The following is a 21,153-nucleotide window of genomic DNA, read 5'->3' as shown; positions in this document are numbered from 1 at the left end:
ATTCTGTCAATTAGGTTCATATTGTGGAGTACCTACAATGTTGTTGATCCATCCTCAGTTTTCTCCAATCACAGCCATTAAACTCTATAACTATTTTAATGTCACCATTGGCCTCATAGTGAAAACCTGAGCAGTTTCCTCCCTCTTTGGCAACTGAGTTAGGAAGGATGCCTGTATCTTTATAGTGACTGTGTGTATTTAGTTTAGTTAAATTTATTTGCACCAAAAAAAACAAGTGATAGACAACAATACAGATAAAACATTTAATTAAATAATAACGGTGTGCAGGTGTGGTTGGAAGACCAAGGCCTTATATGAAAACCACACAACAACAAAAAACATTTTCAATACATAAGTAAAACAATAAAAAAGGTTTGTTAAAGGTCGTCACTGTAATTAAGAATTTGTTCTTAACTGACTTGCCTAGTTAAATAAAGGTTAAATAAAAATAATAAAAATATATTTTTTAAACATGGTTGATACAGTACACTATCCAAAGTGTAATTAATAACTCCACCATGTTCAAAGGGATTTTCAGTGTCTGCTTTTTTATTTTTACCCATCTACCAATAGGTAACGAGTTATTGCCTTCGTAACGAGGTACCTCCCTGGTCTTTGTGGTTGAATTTGTGTTTGAAATTCCCTGCTCGACTGAGGTATTCATTCAAAAATCATGTTAAACACTATTATTACACACCAAATGAGTCCATGCAACTTATGTGACTTGTTAAGCACATTTTTACTTCTGAACTTATTTAGGTTTGCCATAACAAAGGGGTTGAATACTTAATGACTCATTTTCATTTTTTATTCATTGGTAACATGACAAAATGTGGAAAAAGTCAAAGGGTGTGAATACTTTCACTATAGGTGCCAGTAGGTGGGAGCGAGGGGGAGGGTTCTAGGTGAGAGTAAGAACGAAGATTCTGACCTTGGTGTTGTCTGTGTCATAGAACGTCAGGCCAAAGTAGTCCCTCTCCAGCAGGTTCAGATGGCCACACACCATGTCCAGCACGGACTGCCCCCTGGCAAATTTCTGTCAAAAACACACATGATTTTAAAAACGCACACATGCGCACAACCCCCCCCCCCCCCCCCCCACACACACACACACACACACAGGAATGGTTTGGTGTGTGTGGGGATTTGTTATATTCAGAAAGATACCAGTGAGTCAAGTGATATCATAATAACCTTGTACATATGCTGGATATCTCTTCTACCCTATCAGAATGAATCTCACTGCCAAAATACTGCATAGCCCATTTTTGATACAGATACAGTAACAGCGCATTTTTAAATACAGGAGCTATTTATGAATTAAAAAAAAACATTTTTGTCCGATGGTTTAGAAAATGCATCATGGAACTATTATCATGGCTCCCGATTGGCACAGTGATCTAAGGCACTGCATCTCAGTGCTTGAGGCATCACTACAGACCCTGGTTCGATTCCAGGCTGTATCACAACCGGCCGTGATTGGGAGTCCCATAGGGCGGCGCACAATTGGCCTAACATTGTTAGGGTTTGGCTGGGGTAGGCCGTCATTGTAAATAAGAATTTGTTCTTAACCAACTTGCCTGGTTAAATAATATATATATATATATATACTATATTTATATCTATTAGATTAACTGACTAAATGAAAAATCTCATTCATCACACTATGAAAATACCATCAGCATGAAAATCCAGCCCTTCTGTTGGCTGACAGACATTTTCATGGTCCAGTACCTCCTCAGCCCTGTGGGATAGGAAAGGCTAGGCAATGGCTACAAAAGGAAGGAACCGCTAGTATTTCACAGGGCCACACCTAGTTTTCACCCCTTTAGGGCTCAGAGCCGACACACTGCATGTTTCAGTGTTTCAGAGGCAGCCTTGGCAGATGCTGTCTACACACACACACACACACACACACACACACACACACACACACACACACACACACACACAACACACTCGTCTCCCGGGAAACCTGGCTCCTACGGCGACAGTGCAACCAAGCAGCTGTTACCATGGAAACAGAAGTAATAGGTTCCTTTTCTTTTTGTCTGTGCTCTGTCTTGTGAATGGTGGGGCACATGGCTTTGTTACACTCCTTTAAAGAAAACTGGTACAGTAGCCATTACCTTGCAAAATTATTAATGAAACATAAATTAAATATTAATGAAACATTAAACATAACCTGGCCTTTAATCAAAGAAATGCTGTGGTACCAGTCTGGCGAAATACAGCAACCACGAGCGAGTGAGGGAGCGATTAACGTAGTGGCTGCTGAGAAATTTTGGAGCGTATTTGATTTTCTAACTAAATTAAATTGCAACACACATTTTAGGTGGTCCCCCCAAGCATTGCAACTAAGCTGTTGATGAGATTTCGCTCCCGTCCCAATTGCCTCCAATCACATTTCTGCCACACTAGTTCTATGGGCTGATTGCATTAGAAGCCATTTGGCGTAATCCTGGAAATCCATTTTAGAGACTGTATGGTCCATGCAAACACGATGAAGGGAGACAGTATCTCGGTATGGGCTAATAGCTAGTCTCAGAGAGAGTGTTGAGTTAAGTAGTGATAAGATTGATCAAGTAAGAAAGGCTATACTGGACAACAGTATAGAATAGAATATTAAAAACAGGCCTTTTCAAGTTTAGGCAAAACTCCTTCTCTTTTATAAACATTCATTAATTCAAGAAATGTGGTGGGAAATTAATATCCAGTTAAGCATATATTTTTTCAAATTTTATTGTCTTATTAATTAAATTACTATAACAAAAAATGGGTTTATCTTGTATTCTTCGAGAGCAAAAGGAGTAGTGTGTGGTGATGGTAACCAGTTTTGATTGGCTACGGCCCAAGGTATCATAGCCTTCCTACTGTACCTGCGTTGTTCCACTAGTAGAGTGCCTTTTGGGGACTGTCATTTGGGTTTAACAAATTAATACAATTATTTCACCTAATTTTAAGATTCTGTCATAAAGAGCACATGTTCAACTTCATAAGAAACATGTTATCACATCTCAACTACTGTAGTAAATGCCAAGTAGGTGCCAATGAAAGTAACAGAGTTGACCATAACAGGGTTGATGTTTTCATCTTAAATCAGCCATGAATCCCGTTGTGACAGGGGGAATGGAAGCTCGTTGTGTGCAAATGAATGCAAGCTTTACAAAAAAATGTAAACGTAAAAAAAAAACATCTTGCCTATCTACTGTATGTTTAGGTAACGGGGTTGGTGTGTTATGCTCGACACGCTCAGTGTTCCACCACAAAACCCCAGAAAATGTCCAAAGAATAGAACCACCTGCCTTTACACTAAGATTGGACTATTATTTCAATGTTTCTTTTGAAAAAAATATTTAAAAAAGGAATTTCAACATATTAAAACGAGAGTTCGGTTCACATAACAGGGTTAATCGCTAATCAATGAATCACTAATCACATGAAATAAATAATAATCTTCAAAAACCCTGATAAATAAAAGATGTACATTTTCCCACCCAATTGTGTTTTCATCAAACTGACATGTTGCGGATAAAACACTGTGCGTGATGATGTAGTGCACATAAAAGGCACTTTTCCCTTATGTTTTCATGTACAGAATAAAATCAAAAGCATTTTCAACTTCACTGATGGTTTTGTAATAAAAAAATGGTGCGTTAAATATAGGGCTGAGAATTGCCAGAGACCTCCCGATACGATATTATCACGATACTTTGGTGCCGATATGGTATGTATTGCGATTCTCACGATTCTCAAGATTCTATATGTATTGCGATTCTATATGTATTGCGATTCGATACTGTGATTTTATTGCGATTCAATGTTCCAAACATATTACTCCCCATATGTCTGTTGCAGAGGGACAAGAGAGAGCCATGACAAAACTAGTTTAAGGTCAACAGTGTAACCTGAACTGAACTCTCATTTTAACATGGTAAATAAAAGTGCTGAAAACAAATTGGCTCCCTATTTAAAAAGAAGATGGGAAACAAGCTATGAAGGAAAAATACAGGAGTTTTGTACAGCCAACTAGCACAAAAATAATAATATTATTATTGTGATATGTAACTGTATCGATTTTTTCCCCCCATCACTAGTTAAATAACGAATGTGCCAGCTCTGGTCTTGACATGTGATCTCCAGCCTATAGCTTCCAGATAGGCTACAGTGCGGGTAGGCTAGCCTATATGATGAGATTATTTTGGATAAGAGTGAGGTCATTTTTACTTGTCAAATGGCAGCTGAGTATCAATTATCCTGTCACCTGAATAAGACCCTCAATATTTATTGGATAGGAGCATCAATCACTTTCACCACCCTGTAAAGTTATTTATAACTTATTTCATCTGTAGCCTAATAAACTGCATGCTTTCCCAAGTCGTGGTGGGAGGACAACACAACATACAGTATCATCGCGTGACTCCAAGTTTACTTCGATATGATGATTGTTCTACCAATATTTGCGCATTATGCCGTTTTCCACCACCATTTCTCAAACAATACATTTTACCGACACAAAAAGATCTCACCCTGTGAACTAACAAATTGTCTGTTGACATTTAGGAAATTGCACCGACATTTCCTGTTTCCACCACCCCAGTCGGTTTTATGCATCAGGTAATTCATCCACATGAAATGGTTGGATGGAAACTTGGTTAGTGATGGTGAAAACTTGGAGAAATGTTGGTGTAAAGTGGGTTTAAATCCTAGAAGTCGGAATAACATGACGAGTGACATATCAAAATTAGCACACATTAGCAAGTGTTAATTCATATTCAAAATCGGGTTTATTTCATTTTACTTGTGGTTCATATTAAAGTGCAGTTCATTTAATATAACAGGCTTTTGAAATCTAATATTGGTGCACAATTTCTAAAATATCAAAGGAACGCAAAAGGCACTCTAGTTGTGGAACGGCCCAATTCCTTGAACTGGTCTGATCAACAGTTGCTTCATCTGTCTATGATGTGTGGTCTGTGTCTGTTAAGAAGAGAAACTGGTTGGAATGAGAAAAGGCAGGCAGGCCGGTCTAATAATTATTGTATCAATTGTATGGCTTGAGGTTAGAGATTTAACAAGGTAAATGCACTGTACTTAATCAATATCAGCAATGTTAAGCACCAAAGATCAATAAGAAAGTGGTGTGGATTTCTTGTTGGTGTATACCATTAAGGCACAGTTCTTCATCGTACATCATTACACATTACACCCTGGGGCGGCAGGGTAGCCTAGTGGTTAGAGCATTGGGCTAGTAACCGAAAGGTTGCAAGTTGACAAGGCACAAATCTGTCGTTCTGCCCCTGAACAAGGCAGTTCACAGTTCCTAGGCCGTCATTGTAAATAAGAATTTGTTCTTAACTGACTTGCCTAGTTAAATAAAGGTTTCCAAATGAGTTTTGAGGATGTCCCTATAGGAGAACCCTTTTTGGTTCCAGGTAGAACCTTTTGGGTTCCATGAGGTTTCTGCATAGAACCCAAAAGAGTTCTACCTGGAACCAAAAAGGGTTGTTCAAATGTTTCTCCTATGGGAACAGCCGAAGAAGCCTTTTTGGTTCTAGATAGCACCTTTTTTCTAAGAGTGTACATTAATGTGCCTGGAGATTTGAACAATATTCATATGCTTCATCCACACCAAACCATCCCTGTCCAACTTCACAAACACACACACACACACACACACACACACACACACTCTCTCTCTCTCACTAACTCTCAATCTATTTTCTCCCAATCTATTTTCTCCTTGGTACAAACCTACTAAAACGTCAACTGTATAGATTTCCTATCCTTTAACTGAATGCTTCTGATGTCACTGCAGAAGATGAGAGATGGGGGAGGTTAGGGGTGGATATGGGAAACCTATAGTACATCCACCAACATACCCCCCCCCCCCCCCTATACAAATAGGCCTCATTATATTTCTAAATTAAAATCAAAATTACTAGCCTATACTTGTGCCGAATGTGCTGCAACAGAATCACCTGTCTTTATAATGATTTGAAAGATGTGCGTAATTCCAGTCCATATACAGTGCATTCACAAAGTATTCAGTCTCCAGGGAGGTGACTAAGAACCCGATGGTCACTTTGACAGAGCTCCAGAGTTCCTCTGTGGAGATGGGAGATCCAACCATCTCTGTAGCACAGCATCAGGCCTTTATGGTAGAGTGGCCAGATGGAAGCCACTGCTCAGTACACGGCACATGACAGCCCACTTGGAGTTTCCCAAAAGGCACCTAAAGGACTCTCAGATCATGAGAAACAAGATTCTCTGGTCTGATGAAACCAAGATTGAACTATTTGGCCTGAATGCCAAGTGTCACGTCTGGAGGAAACCTGGCACCATCCCTACGGTGAAGCATTGTGGTGGCAGCATCATGCTGTGGGGATGTTTTTCAGTGGCAGGTACTGGGAGACTAGTCAGCATCAAGGGAAAGATGAGCGGTGCAAAGTAGAGAGAGAACCCGATCGACTATCTCTGGAGAGACCTGAAATTATCTGTGCAGCAACGCTCCCCATCCAACCTGACAGAACTTGAGAGGATCTGTAGAGAAGAATGGGAGAAACTCCCCAAATACAGGTGTAACAAGCTTGTAGTGTCATACCCAAGACGACTAGAGGATGTATTCACTGCCAAAGATGCTTCAACAAAGTACTAGTAGATCAGGGGTGGGCAAACTTTTTGGCTCGATTGGGGAGAAAAAAAATTATAATTATGTCTCGCGGGACGGATTGAAGTGCCCGCGGGCCGTACTTTTCCCCCCCTTAGAGTAGAGGGTCTGAATACTTATGTAAATGTAATATTTCAGTATATACAGTATCAGTCAAAAGTTTAGACATACCTACTCATTCAAGGATTTTCTTTATTTTTAAGACATCAAAACTATGAAATAACACATAGGGAATCATGTAGTAACCAAAAAAGTGTTAAACAAATCAAAATACATTTTATATTTTATATTCTTCAAAGTAGCCACCCTTTGCCTTGCTGACAGCTTTGCACACTCTTGGCATTCTCTCAACCAGCTTAATGAGGAATGATTTTCCAACAGTCTTGAAGGAGTTCCCAAATATGCTGAGCCCTTGTTGGCTTCTTTTCCTTCACTCTGAGGTCCAACTGATCCCAAACCATCTCAATTGGGTTGAGGTCAGGTGATTGTGGAGACCAGGTCATCTGATGCAGCACTCCATCACTCTCCTTTTTGGTCAAATAGCCCTTACATAGCCTGGAAGTGTGTTTTGGGTCCTTTTCCTGTTGAAAAACAAATCATAGTCCCAATAATCGCAAACCAGATGGGATGGCGTATCGCAGCAGAATGCTGTGGTTTCCATGATGGTTAAGTGTATCTTTAATTCTAAATAAATCACTGACAGTGTCACCAGCAAAGCACCCCAACACCCTCACACCTCCTCCTCCATGCTTCACGGTGGAAACCACGCATGCTGAGATCATGCTCTGCATCTCACAAAGAGACTCACAAAGGACTCATCAGACCAAAGGACAGATTTCCACCAGTCTAATGTTCATTGCTCGTGTTTCTTGGCCCAAGAAATTCTCTTCTTATTATTGGTGTCCTTTAGTAGTGGTTTCTTTGCAGCAATTCAACCATGAAGGCCTGACTCACGCATTCTCCTCTGAACAGTTGATGTTGAGATATGTCTGTTACTTGACTCTGTAAAGCATTTATTTGGGTTGCAATCTGAGGTGCAGTTAACGCTAATGAACTTATCCTCTGCAGCAGAGGTAACTTTAGGTCTTCTTTTCCTGTGGCGGTCCTTATGAGAGCCAGTTTCCTCATAGCGCTTGATGGTTTTTGCAACTGCACTTGAAGAAACTTTCAAAGTTCTTGACTGACCTACATGTCTTAAAGTAATGATGGGCTGTTGTTTCTCTTGGCTTATTTGAGCTGTTCTTGCCATAATATGGACTTGGTATTTTACCAAATAGAGCTATCTTCTGTATACTCTCTCTACCTTGTTACAACACAACTGATGGGCTCAAATGCATTAAGAAGGAAAGAAATTCCACAAATTAAAAAGAATGTCAAGAGTGTGCAAAGCTGTCATTAAGGCAAAGTGAAAATATATTTTGATTTGTTTAACACTTTTTTGGTTACTACATGATTCCATATGTGTTATTTCATATTTTTGATGTCTTCACTATTATTATACTATGTAGAAAATAGTAAAAATTAAGAAAAACCCTGGAATGAGAAGGTGTGTCAAATTGTATACTATTTATATATTTAACTAGGCAAGTCAGTTAAAAACAAATTCTTATTTACAATAACGGCCTACAACGGCCAAACTCGGACGACGCTGGGCCAATTGTGCGCCGCCCTATGGGACATCCAATCACAGCCGTTTGTGATACTGTCTGGATTCAAACCAGGTTGGTCTGTAGCAACGCTTCTAGCACTGAGATGCAGTGTCTTAGACCACTGCGCCACTTGGGAGCCCAAAGTAATGGTACTGTATATATATTTTGATTTATTTGCAAGACAATTCTAAAAAACTTTTTTTTTTTTAAGTAACGTAAAAAGTAACGTAACATTTTTTGGGGGAAAAAGTCAAGGGGTCTGAATACTTTCCGAATGCACTGTATTAGAGTATAATAGAATACAGTACAGTAATACAGTTCACACTTAAAAATATTAGCCTACTGGAGCTTGTTTAATTTATTTACCCAAGAGAGCATATAGCTAGCTACATCTATGGGCTTTTATGTTTTTCTGTTTTGTGTAATGTGCAGTAGATTTATCATATACAGAATGTATTGGATAATGGCACAATCATTTGGGCTTTTTCTGGCTTGGGCGCATTAAATGTTGTTAATGTAGAGATCATAAAATGTATTTAATATATGGGTCATCGGGCTCAGGTAGCATCAGGTTTGAATTTTCATGCTGATCAAAGCTCTAATCAAATCCAGACATAAGTATATTTATTTTTATGCTATTGAATGACACTTCCGGTTTTGGCGGGAAATACCAGGTTACCCGGAAGAAAAGTGACTTATTCTGACTTATTCTCGGGATGGAACATTTGTAAAATATTCAACCCTAGTGTGTGTGTGTGTGTGTGTGTGTGTGTGTGTGTGTGTGAGAGAGAGAGTGACAGAGAGAGAGAGAGAGAGGAGAGAGAGAGAGAGAGAGAGAGAGAGAAATAGGACACTGAATCAAGAGGTCCATTGATATGGGAGGGCTGTAAGTAGCAGCCTCAGAAAACACATCCTGTCTTAGTGAACCTTGTGTTCAAGTAAAATCAGAACTCTCTTACTCATCCTATACATAAATATCACTTATTAAGAAAAAGTATTTGTGATTGTCTCCACCCCCCTCCAAGGTGTCGCCCATCTTCCCCATTATCCCCTGTGTATTTATGCCTGTGTTCTCTGTTTGTCTGTTGCCAGTTCGTCTTGTTTTTCAAGTCAACCAGAATTTTTATCTCAGCCCCTGCTTTTCCCAGTCTCTATTTTTCTCACCCTCCTGGTTTTGACCCTTGCCTGCCCTGACTCTGAGCCCGCCTGCCTGACCATTCTGCCTGACCCTGAGCCTGCCTGCCGATCTGTACCTTTGCCCCACCTCTGGATTATTGACCTCTGCCTACCATGACCCTGAGCCTGCCTACCGTCCGGTACTGTTGCCCCATCTCTGGTTTACTGACCCATGCCTGCCTTTACCTGTCTATTGCCTGCCCCCGTTGGATTATTAAACCATTGTTAATTCGACATTGTCTGCATCTGGGGGCGGCAGGGTGGCCTAGTGGTTAGAGCGGTGGACTAGCAACCGGAAGTTCAAACCCCCAAGCTGACAAGGTACAAGGTACAATTTTATCAGCATATCGATTGCGCAACCAGGGGTGGAAAAACCTTGGATCATTGTTACTCTAACTTCCGCGACGCATATAAGGCCCTGCCCCGCCCTCCTTTCGGAAAAGCTGACCACAGACAGAAACTAAAACAAGAGGCTCCCACGCTGAGGTCTGTCCAACGCTGGTCCGACCAAGCTGACTCCACACTCCAAGACTGCTTCCATCACGTGGACTGGGACATGTTTCGTATTGCGTCAGGTAACAATATTGACGAATACGCTGATTCGGTGTGCGAGTTCATTAGAATGTGCGTTGAAGATGTCGTTCCCATAGCAACGATTAAAACATTCCCTAACCAGAAACCGTGGATTGATGGCAGCATTCGCGTGAAACTGAAAGCGCGAACCACTGCTTTTAATCAGGGCAAGGTGACTGGTAACATGACCGAATACAAAAAGTGCAGCTATTCCCTCCGCAAGGCTATCAAACAAGCTAAGCGTCAGTACAGAGACAAAGTAGAATCTCAATTCAACGGCTCAGACACAAGAGGAATGTGGCAGGGTCTACAGTCAATCACGGACTACAAGAAGAAATCCAGCCCAGTCACGGACCAGGATGTCCTGCTCCCAGGCAGACTAAATACCTTTTTTGCCCGCTTTGAGGACAATACAGTGCCACTGACACGGCCTGCAACGAAAACATGCGGACTCTCCTTCACTGCAGCCGAGGTGAGTAAGACATTTAAACGTGTTAACCCTCGCAAGGCTGCAGGCCCAGACGGCATCCCCAGCCGCGCCCTCAGAGCATGCGCTGACCAGCTGGCTGGTGTGTTTACAGACATATTCAATCAATCCCTATACCAGTCTGCTGTTCCCACATGCTTCAAGAGGGCCACCATTGTTCCTGTTCCCAAGAAAGCTAAGGTAACTGAGTTAAACGACTACCGCCCCGTAGCACTCACTTCCGTCATCATGAAGTGCTTTGAGAGACTAGTCAAGGACCATATCACCTCCACCCTACCCCCTAGACCCACTCCAATTTGCTTACCGCCCAAATAGGTCCACAGACGATGCAATCTCAACCACACTGCACACTGCCCTGTCCCATCTGGACAAGAGGAATACCTATGTGAGAATGCTGTTCATCGACTACAGCTCGGCATTCAACACCATAATACCCTCCAAGCTCGTCATCAAGCTCGAGACCCTGGGTCTCGACCCCGCCCTGTGCAACTGGGTACTGGACTTCCTGACGGGCCGCCCCCAGGTGGTGAGGGTAGTCAACAACATCTCCACCCCGCTGATCCTCAACACTGGGGCCCCGCAAGGGTGCGTTCTGAGCCCTCTCCTGTACTCCCTGTTCACCCACGACTGCGTGGCCACGCACGCCTCCAACTCAATCATCAAGTTTGCGGACGACACAACAGTGGTAGGCTTGATTACCAACAACGACGAGACGGCCTACAGGGAGGAGGTGAGGGCCCTCGGAGTGTGGTGTCAGGAAAATAACCTCACACTCAACGTCAACAAAACTAAGGAGATGATTGTGGACTTCAGGAAACAGCAGAAGGAACACCCCCCTATCCACATCGATGGAACAGTAGTGGAGAGGGTAGCAAGTTTTAAGTTCCTCGGCATACACATCACAGACAAACTGAATTGGTCCACTCACACAGACAGCATCGTGAAGAAGGCGCAGCAGTGCCTCTTCAACCTCAGGAGGCTGAAGAAATTCGGTTTGTCACCAAAAGCACTCACAAACTTCTACAGATGCACAATCGAGAGCATCCTGGCGGGCTGTATCACCGCCTGGTACGGCAACTGCTCCGCCCACAACCGTAAGGCTCTCCAGAGGGTAGTGAGGTCTGCACAACGCATCACCGGGGGCAAACTACCTGCCCTCCAGGACACCTACACCACCCGATGTTACAGGAAGGCCATAAAGATCATCAAGGACATCAACCACCCGAGCCACTGCCTGTTCACCCCGCTATCATCCAGAAGGCGAGGTCAGTACAGGTGCATCAAAGCTGGGACCGAGAGACTGAAAAACAGCTTCTATCTCAAGGCCATCAGACTGTTAAACAGCCACCACTAACATTGAGTGGCTGCTGCCAACACTGACACTGACACTGACTCAACTCCAGCCACTTTAATAATGGGAATTGATGGGAAATTATGTAAATATATCACTAGCCACTTTAAACAATGCTACCTTATATAATGTTACTTACCCTACATTATTCATCTCATATGCATACGTATATACTGTACTCTATATCATCGACTGCATCTTTATGTAATACATGTATCACTAGCCACTTTAACTATGCCACTTTGTTTACATACTCACCTCATGTATATACTGTACTCGATACCATCTACTGTATCCTGCCTATGCTGCTCTGTACCATCACTCATTCATATATCCTTATGTACATATTCTTTATCCCCTTACACTGTGTATAAGACAGTAGTTTTGGAATTGTTAGTTAGATTACTTGTTGGTTATTACTGCATTGTCGGAACTAGAAGCACAAGCATTTCGCTACACTCGCATTTACATCTGCTAACCTTGTGTATGTGACAAATAAAATGTGATTTGATTTGATTACAAATCTGTCGTTCTGCCCTTCAACAGGCAGTTAACCCACTGTTCCTAGGCTGTCATCAAGATAAGAATTTGTTCTTAACTGACTTGCCTAGTTAAATAGAGGTTAAAAAAATAACTATAACCTTTGCAAGAAGCTAATGAGCTCCAGGCAGTGCACATAGATAGAGGTGTGTTTGCAGCAACTTGAATATAACTTGTTAATGTCTACAATTCAGCATGTTGGATTTAGCATTTGAACACTACAAGGGACAAATTGCTTTGGAACTGGCACTATCCTTATTCTTGAAGCGTTACCAAACATGCTAAGATGCTGCCTAAAATCATTTCTTTCACCGAATTTAAATCTGGTCTAGTGATTAGCCCTAGTCATGGTCAATCCTGTCTTTGCCCGTAAACTCTCTATCTCCCTGTCTGATTTCAACTTTGTTACAAAAAAAGGGGACCAAAACATTTTAAAATAAAAAAAAAATTGAAATCCCATATAGTAAATACCTCTACTCCAGTTTCATACTCTGAGCCGTCAAGTAGGGAGATTTTGACAGGAACGGTTTTGGGGCGTTTGGAAGATTTCTGGGGGGATTTTGATGCTTTGCTGGGGGTCTTCTCTGAGCTGTCATCCATGTCCCCATGATGGTCATCTGACGTCTTACTGTCATGATCCTTAGGATAAGTGAAAAGTTTCAAATAAGACGTCATGAACCACAAATTATTGACTTAGTAACCAAGCCAATGTATGAAATCTCAAAACAGTAGGCTATATGATGTGGACATTCATGTAATAACCACAAAAGGCATACAATACAATGCAAACTGCATTCTATTAAAAGATTTGCTCCATTTTATGATATACTGTGTTTTGTAGGTTTAATGCAATGTGAAGTGCAAAATGATACACGACTGTGAGTCTTGCAGCTCTCCAACCTGATTGGTCCTCCTGACATCACCCTCCATGGTACTCTTCATCTCCATGGGCAATCCCTTTTCTGTGGTCATGGTAATGGAATGCAATCCTGAAACAATAAATTAACAGAAACATAAAGTCAGCAGTCTTCTGATGTCCACATCCCAAGACCAGCATGACATATTACCTATAGTGGGTGAACCCAGCCTGCCTATTACACACTCACACATATACCCTACCCATCACACTCTTCCCTACCCCTTGCAAAATCCGAAACCTCCCCAATGTTGTTGAAGTCACCATCCTGCGACACAGTGGCAATTACTGGCCACAAAACGAATATCCAACAATGTCACATCTAATTTTCTTCTTAACTGACGGCTATTGTGGTTGCTTCAATTAGGCTCTGGCTGCAATCACTAAGTGCTTTTTACGTCAAAAGCGATGTGTCCTCACTGTAATAGCAGAGTTGAGCAGAGACTCTCTCAGGAGCTGTCTGCATGAAGAGCGTTCACTTTAGGAGGCTCTCCCTGATGCTAGCAAAGACATAGAATAAATTACATCAGCAAGAGAGCCCTGCGGCATAGCGGAAGACAGCAGAGAGAGAGAGAGAAAGGGAGAGAGAGAGTACAGGGAACGTGACAACAATTTCATTAGAGGGGTAGAGAAAGAGAGAGAGAGAGCGAGACAGATGAGCTTTGTCATGTGAAGGTGACCACTCGCTCTCTGAGAATAATCTGATTTGTACTCTTAAACAGAAGTTCCGCCCCTCACGATTAAAAATAGCTGACATTCTTAGAGAGCTCAATTATCTTTCAGATAACAGCCACATAATGTAGCTCTATTATCAGGGGGCAAAGGGTGTCCGCTCCAAGTTTTCTTCTGCTTCAGCTGTTGTCTTTGAAGATATGGGGAATATGACTTTGACAACTACTTCTACCCCAGTGATGTTAATGCAGTACTTATTACAACCATTTATGTAATTTAGTTATTTTATGACAGTGTTTCCCAAATGGTTAGTTGTTGTTATCTTACATTTACGTAATGTAGCAGATGCTCTTATCCAGAGAAACTTACAGTAGTGAGTGCATAAATGTTCATATCTGTCCCCCGTGGGAATCAAATCCACAACACTGGTGTTGCAAGTGCCATGCTCTACCAACTGAGCCAGACAGGAGCTACACTAGATAACCAAAAATATGTGGACACCTGCTCGTTGAACATCTCATGCCAAAATCATGGGCATTAATATGGGAAGGCTTTCCACAAGATGTTGGAACATTGCTGCGGGGACTTGCTTCCATTCAGCCACAAGAGCATTAATTAGTGAGGTCGGGCACTGATGTTGGGCGATTAGGCCTGGCTCGCAGTCAGCGTTCCAATTCATCCAAAAGGTGCTGGTGCTGATGGTGCTGAGGTCAGGGCTCTGTGCAGGCCAGTTCTTCCGCACTGATCTCGACAAACCATTTCTGTATGGACCTCACTTTGTGCACAGGGGCATTGTCATGATGGAACAGGAAAGTCAGAAGCACAGAATCGACTAGAATGTCATTGTATGTTGTAGCATTAAGATTTCCCTTCAATGGAACTAAAGGGCCTAGCCCGAACCATGAAAAACAGCCCCAGAACATTATTCCTCCAACACCAAACATTACAGTTGGCACTATGCATTCGGGCAGGTAGCGTTCTCCTGGCATCTGCCAAACCCAAATTCGTCCGTCGGACTGCCAGATGGTGAAGCGCGATTCATCACTCCAGAGAACATGTTTCCACTGCTCCAGAGTCCAATGGCGGCAAGCTTTACACCACTCCCGTTAACGCTTGGCATTGTGCATGTTGATCTTAGGCTTGTGTGCGGCTGCTCGTCCATGGAAACTCCTTTCATGAAGCTCCCGACAAATAGTTATTGTGCTGATGTTGCTTCCAGAGACAGTTTGGAACTCAGTAGTGAGTGTTGCAACCGAGGACAGCCGATTTTTACACGCTACATGCTTCAGCTCTTGTGTGGCCTACCATTTCGCGGATGAGCCGTTGTTTCTCCTGGACGTTTCCACTTCACAATAACAGCACTTCCAGTTGACTGGGGCAGCTCTAGCAGGGCAGAAATGTGACAAACTGACTTGTTGGAAAGGTGGCATCATATGACGGTGCCACGTTGAAAGTCACTAAGCTCTTCAGTAAGGCTATTCTCCTGCCAATGTTTGTCTATGGAGATTGCATGTCTGGGTGCTCGATCTTAAACACCTATCAGCAATGGGTGTTCCTGAAATAGCGGAATCCACTAACTTGAAGGGGTGTCCACATACTTTTGTATATATAGTGTAAGTCATAAGAAAATGCTATAATATTTAGGTTGGTCACACAGTTCAAAAAGTGAAACAAGTAAAGCATATAGTATACAGTAATAATACTTTACGAACAACAGACAACTAGGATGTCTGGCCATTGTAGCCAACTTGATAACAATATACTGACTTCCTACTAACATCTGAATTTAAGCCTTTTGTTTTCTTAGAATAGGCTACATTTGCTGGTCTAGTTATCCTACTTCAAAAGTATTTCCAGGTAGGCCTATCTATCCATAGAAGGAGAATGCGCACATAAAAGACTCAAGATATAAAAAGTGAATCATGCAACCATAATATTCAATTTGGGATTGGGAGGTGTGCAGAGCTCATTCTCTTACAGGACTGAAGTAGCCAGCGGCACAGTTAAAATCTCATAGTCTCATTGAGGATAATTGTCACGTGTGCCCCCTCTCCGGTCTCAAGGTCACCAGCCTGCTCGTTATGGTGCACACCTGTCACCATCGTTATGCGCACCTGTGCGTCATCAGCCTCACCTGGACTCCATCACTTCCCTGATTACCTTCCCTATATATGTCACTCCCTTTGGTTCCTTCCCCAGGGGTTATTGTTTCCGTTCCTGGGTCATGGCTGTGTATTGTTTGTATTACGTGTTTGTTTCATTTATTTTTTTAAACACTCACTCCCTGAACTTGCTTCCCAACACTCAGCACACATCGTTACAATAATCTATGTTGTAGGGCTGTCCACGACTCCAAAACATAATGGTCGACCAAGAGTCGTCTGTTTTAAAACGTGTATTTTTCCAAACATCCTACGTGTTTTAATTAGGGTTGCAAAGGGTCGGAAACATTCCAGGAAATTTCTGGAATTTTCCATGGGAAATTAAGCCCAGGAATTTGGAGAATTTACTTCAATTCATCAAAAAAGTTAGTTTATAACAATGAACCTTTTTTTGTGAGATACACAAGGCATTTCTAGGTCTTGTGGCATATTTTGGTTAAACTATCCCCAATTCAATGGAATCGCAACCCTCTGCATGCACAGAGCATTCTTCCATCACATGTGCAGTGCACTCTTCCATCTCATGTACAGCTGATTGAGCCAGCACTGTCTGAGCCAAGGACTATATGCTTTCTGGTAAGTTTTGATTACAATACTGGGTAAGGGTATATTTTATATTACATATTTTTTTGTTAACTAGTAAATAGTAGCCTACAGCAGTGTGTTTAAATAATTTCTAACTTGTTAACAATTCCTGCTCCCATGTGGGTTTTAGCTTGCTTGAGCCTGCTAACTGAGGAGTGTCAATTCACCTGTTTCCATACAGGTTTAATTTAAAAACATTTATCTTACAAAGGAATTGCTTAATCTAACTGCGTAACTATTTATATGTACATGGAATTGTATTTAGTTTTTTTTTATCTCTTTTTTTCTCTAATCTTTATGAGAAAATGCCACTGGCACTATCTGATGTGTGGAGACATTTCACTGCAGCTAATGTAGAAGGAAAAGCTGTGTACATTTGCAAATACTGTGACAAATCATATGTGAAGAATGCAACAAAGATGCAGAATCATCTGGCAAAGTGCATAAAGCTCCCTAAGCGCTCACAACAAGCAACCTCGGACAAAAGTCCCTCTACTTCTATTTGAGGTGAAAATGATGAATCAGACACCTTATCGATAGGAACAGCTCATGGTCCTCCTGGAATCAGAAGTGTTTTTTTTTTTTTTACTCAATAGAGGAACGTTGTCAGAGGAATGCTGATGAATGTCTTGCTAGAGCTGTGTATGCAACTGGATCACCCCTGATGCTCACAGGCAATGTGTATTGGAAAGGATCTGAATGTTCTTCGCCCAGCATACACCCCTCCAACCAGACATGCTTTATCTACTCATTTGCTGGATGCAGAGTTCAACAGAGTTCAAGTGAAAGTCAAGCAAATCATAGAGAAAGCTGACTGATCATCTCTGATGGGTGGTCAAATGTTCGTGGGCAAGGAATAATTAACTACATCATCTCCACCCGTCAACCAGTATTCTACAAGAGCACACACACAAGGGACAACAGACACACTGGTCTCTTCATTGCAGATGGGCTGAAGGCAGTCATCAATGACCTTGAACCACAGAAGGTATTTGCACTGGTGACAGACAACGCTGCAAACATGAAGGCTGCTTGGTCTAAAGTGGAGGAGTCCTACTCACACATCACACCCATTGGCTGTGCTGCCCATGCATTGAATCTGCTCCTCAAGGACATCATGGCACTGAAAACAATGGATACACTCTACAAGAGAGCCAAGGAAATAGTTAGGTGTGTGAATGGTCATCAAGTTATAGCAGCAATCTACCTCACCAAGCAAAGTGAGAAGAATAAGAGCACCACATTAAAGCTGCCCAGTAACACCCGTTGGGGTGGTGTTGTCATCATGTTTGACAGTCTCCTGGAGGGGAAGGAGTCTCTCCAAGAAATGGCCATATCACAGTCTGCCGATATGGACAGCCCCATCAAGAGGATCCTACTGGATGATGTATTTTGGAAGAGAGTGGTAAGCAGCCTGAAACTCCTGAAACCTATTGCAGTAGCCATTGCACGGACTTAGGGAGACAATGCCATCCTGTCTGATGTTCAGACTCTGCTTGCAGATGTAAGAGAATAAATCCGTACTGCCCTGCCCACTTCACTGTTGCTCCAAGCAGAGGAAACTGCAGTTCTGAAATACATCAAAAAGCTTGAAGACTTCTGCCTGAAGCCCATACACGCCGCAGCATACATGTTGGACCCCAAGTATGCTGGCAAGAGCATCCTGTCTGGTGCAGAGATCAACAAGGCCTATGGTGTTATCACTACCGTGTCTCGCCACCTTGGCCTGGATGAGGGCAAGGTTCTTGGCAGTCTGGCGCACTTCTAAGCAAGGGCTTTGGGATGGAGATGCAATATGGCAGTCGTGCCAACATATCTCATCAGCCACCTGGTGGAAGGGACTTTGTGGATCTGAGGTTGTTTCCCCTGTTGCCTCCATCATCCTCCAAATCCCACCAACATCAGCCACCTCAGAGCGCAACTAGTCCTTGTTTGGGAACACACACACCAAAGCACGCAACAGGCTGACCAATACAAGGTTTGAAAAATTGGTGGCCATCTGGGCAAATTTGAGGTTTTTGAGCCTGACAACGAGCCATCCTCGACAAGGTTGGAAAGTGACAGTGAAGATGAGGCCTCAGAGTCTGATGTTCAAGAGGTGGACATTGAGGAGGTCCAGGGAGAAGACATGGAAGCCTGAGAGGAAGACAAACAAAGCTTTAGTTTCTAGACTATCATTTGACAGATGTATGTTGAAAACGTTTTTGGGGGATGCGATGGATCATTGGGGATCATTCAATATTCCCTTTCTTTTGTTGTTCAGTGAAATCATCCCATGTGAAGAGTCAACTCATTTAATTAAAGTTCAATTCGTAACTAAATCGTTTTTTTAGTTCTATTGGAAGGATTTAATCATTTGCAATTATGTCTATTTATGATAAGGTAAATGGTTTATGTTTATGTCTCCATATGATATGGTAATGCAAAAAACATCTACATTCAAATGGTATTCATATTAATTTGCATATATTTCCGTTAATTCCCATATATTCCCACGGAAAGTTTCCACCTCTGAATATTCCCCAAAACGTGCAACCCTAGTTTTAATCAAATCAACTATATTCACTGAGCTTGTCTGATGCTTTAAGCACATTGTTTGATTAAATCAGTAAGACACACAAATGACTAGAGGGAGTCCGACCACCACAGTGTTTATCACAGCCATTTCTGACGGCAAAGATCTGTTTCCCAAAATACATAATTTGTTTAGGAATACATTCCATATTCCCTCAAATCTTGATATCTTTCCATAACATAAAGAATGCATCATGTGACCAATGTGGCCTGACCTATAGCATATCATAAACACATTAATAAATTGGTTATAAAAAACTCCAAACACCGTAACAGCAAAATGGATGCAGAGAACGTGACAAATAAACCCAAAAAGGGGGAATGTTTAGGCTACTGGTTGCTCATGAACCAAAAAATTTGATCATATTACTCCAGTGCTAGCCTCCCTACACTGGCTTCCTGTCAAAGCAAGGGCTGATTTCAAGGTTTTACTGCTAACCTACAAAGCATTACATGGGCTTGCTCCTACCTATCTCTCTGATTTGGTCCTGCCGTACATACCTACACGTACACAAGACGCAGGCCTCCTAATTGTCCCTAGAATTTCTAAGCAAACAGCTGGAGGCAGGGCTTTCTCCTATAGAGCTCCATTTTTATGGAACAGTCTGCCTACCCATGTCAGAGACACAAACTCGGTCTCAAAAGTCTTTACTGAAGACTCATCTCTTCAGTGGGTCATATGATTGAGTGTAGTCTGGCCCAGGAGTGGGAAGGTGAATGGAAAGGCTCTGGAGCAACGAACCGCCCTTGCTGTCTCTGCCTGGCCGGTTCCCCTCTTTCCACTGGGATTCTCTGCCTCTAACCCTATTACAGGGGCTGAGTCACTGGCTTACTGGGGCTCTCTCATACCGTCCCTGGGAGGGGTGCGTCACCTGAGTGGGTTGAGTCACTGATGTGGTCATCCTGTCTGGGTTGGCGCCCCCCACTTGGGTTGTGCCGTGGCGGAGATCTTTGTGGGCTATACTCAGCCTTGTCTCAGGATTGTAAGTTGGTGGTTGAAGATATCCCTCTAGTGGTGTGGGGGCTGTGCTTTGGCAAAGTGGGTGGGGTTATATCCTTCCTGTTTGGCCCTGTCAGGGGTATCATCGGATGGGGCCACAGTGTCTCCTGACCCCTCCTGTCTCAGCCTCCAGTATTTATGCTGCAGTAGTTTGTGTCGGGGTGCTAGGGTCAGTGTGTTATATCTGGAGTACTTCTCCTGTCCTATCCGGTGTCCTGTGTGAATTTAAGTGTGCTCTCTCTAATTCTCTCTTTCTTTCTCTCCCTCGGAGGACCTGAGCCCTAGGACCATGCCTCAGGACTACCTGACATGATGACTCCTTGCTGTCCCCAGTCCACCTGGCCGTGCTGCTGCTCCAGTTTCAACTGTTTTGCCTTATTATTATTGGACCATGCTGGTCATTTATGAACATTTGAACATCTTGGCCATGTTCTGTCATAATCTCCACCCGGCACAGCCAGAAGAGGACTGGCCACCCCACATAGCCTGGTTCCTCTCTAGGTTTCTTCCTAGGTTTTGGCCTTTCTAGGGAGTTTTTCCTAGCCACCGTGCTTCTACACCTGCATTGCTTGCTGTTTGGGGTTTTAGGCTGGGTTTCTGTACAGCACTTTGAGATATCAGCTGATGTACGAAGGGCTATATAAATACATTTGATTTGATTTGATTTAAAGGGGAAGTCAGATGTGTGGAATAAATCTTACTAGTTGTGGAAAATACTGGAGATCAAGAAAAGTAAGGTAAGGAGCAAGGGCTGCGTGTATATTATGTGTGCCAAACAGGTGCTGTTAGATCACAATA

The 21,153-nt window shown here is 42.5% G+C and overlaps 1 protein-coding gene across 3 annotated transcripts in view; it reads right to left on the bottom strand.

Annotated features, from left to right (window-relative positions):
* si:dkey-178k16.1 (band 4.1-like protein 1) overlaps nucleotides 1–21,153 on the bottom strand; it is a 119,547-nt gene that overhangs the window by 78,500 nt on the left and 19,894 nt on the right. For all 3 annotated transcript variants that reach the window (XM_090184556.1, XM_036988244.2, XM_036988245.2), the window contains exons 2-4: nucleotides 13,347–13,435; nucleotides 12,918–13,085; nucleotides 932–1,036 (exon numbers count right to left, since the gene is read on the bottom strand). In XM_090184556.1, coding sequence (XP_090040682.1) covers nucleotides 932–1,036; nucleotides 12,918–13,085; nucleotides 13,347–13,418 — 345 coding nt within the window. In that variant the 5' untranslated portion in view covers nucleotides 13,419–13,435. The remainder of the gene's footprint in view (nucleotides 1–931; nucleotides 1,037–12,917; nucleotides 13,086–13,346; nucleotides 13,436–21,153) is intronic.

Source organism: Oncorhynchus mykiss, chromosome 9 (assembly GCF_057628025.1).
Source record: "Oncorhynchus mykiss isolate SJ-2025 chromosome 9, ASM5762802v1, whole genome shotgun sequence".
NCBI lineage: Eukaryota > Metazoa > Chordata > Actinopteri > Salmoniformes > Salmonidae > Oncorhynchus > Oncorhynchus mykiss.
This window is presented reverse-complemented; position numbering and strand designations above follow the sequence as displayed.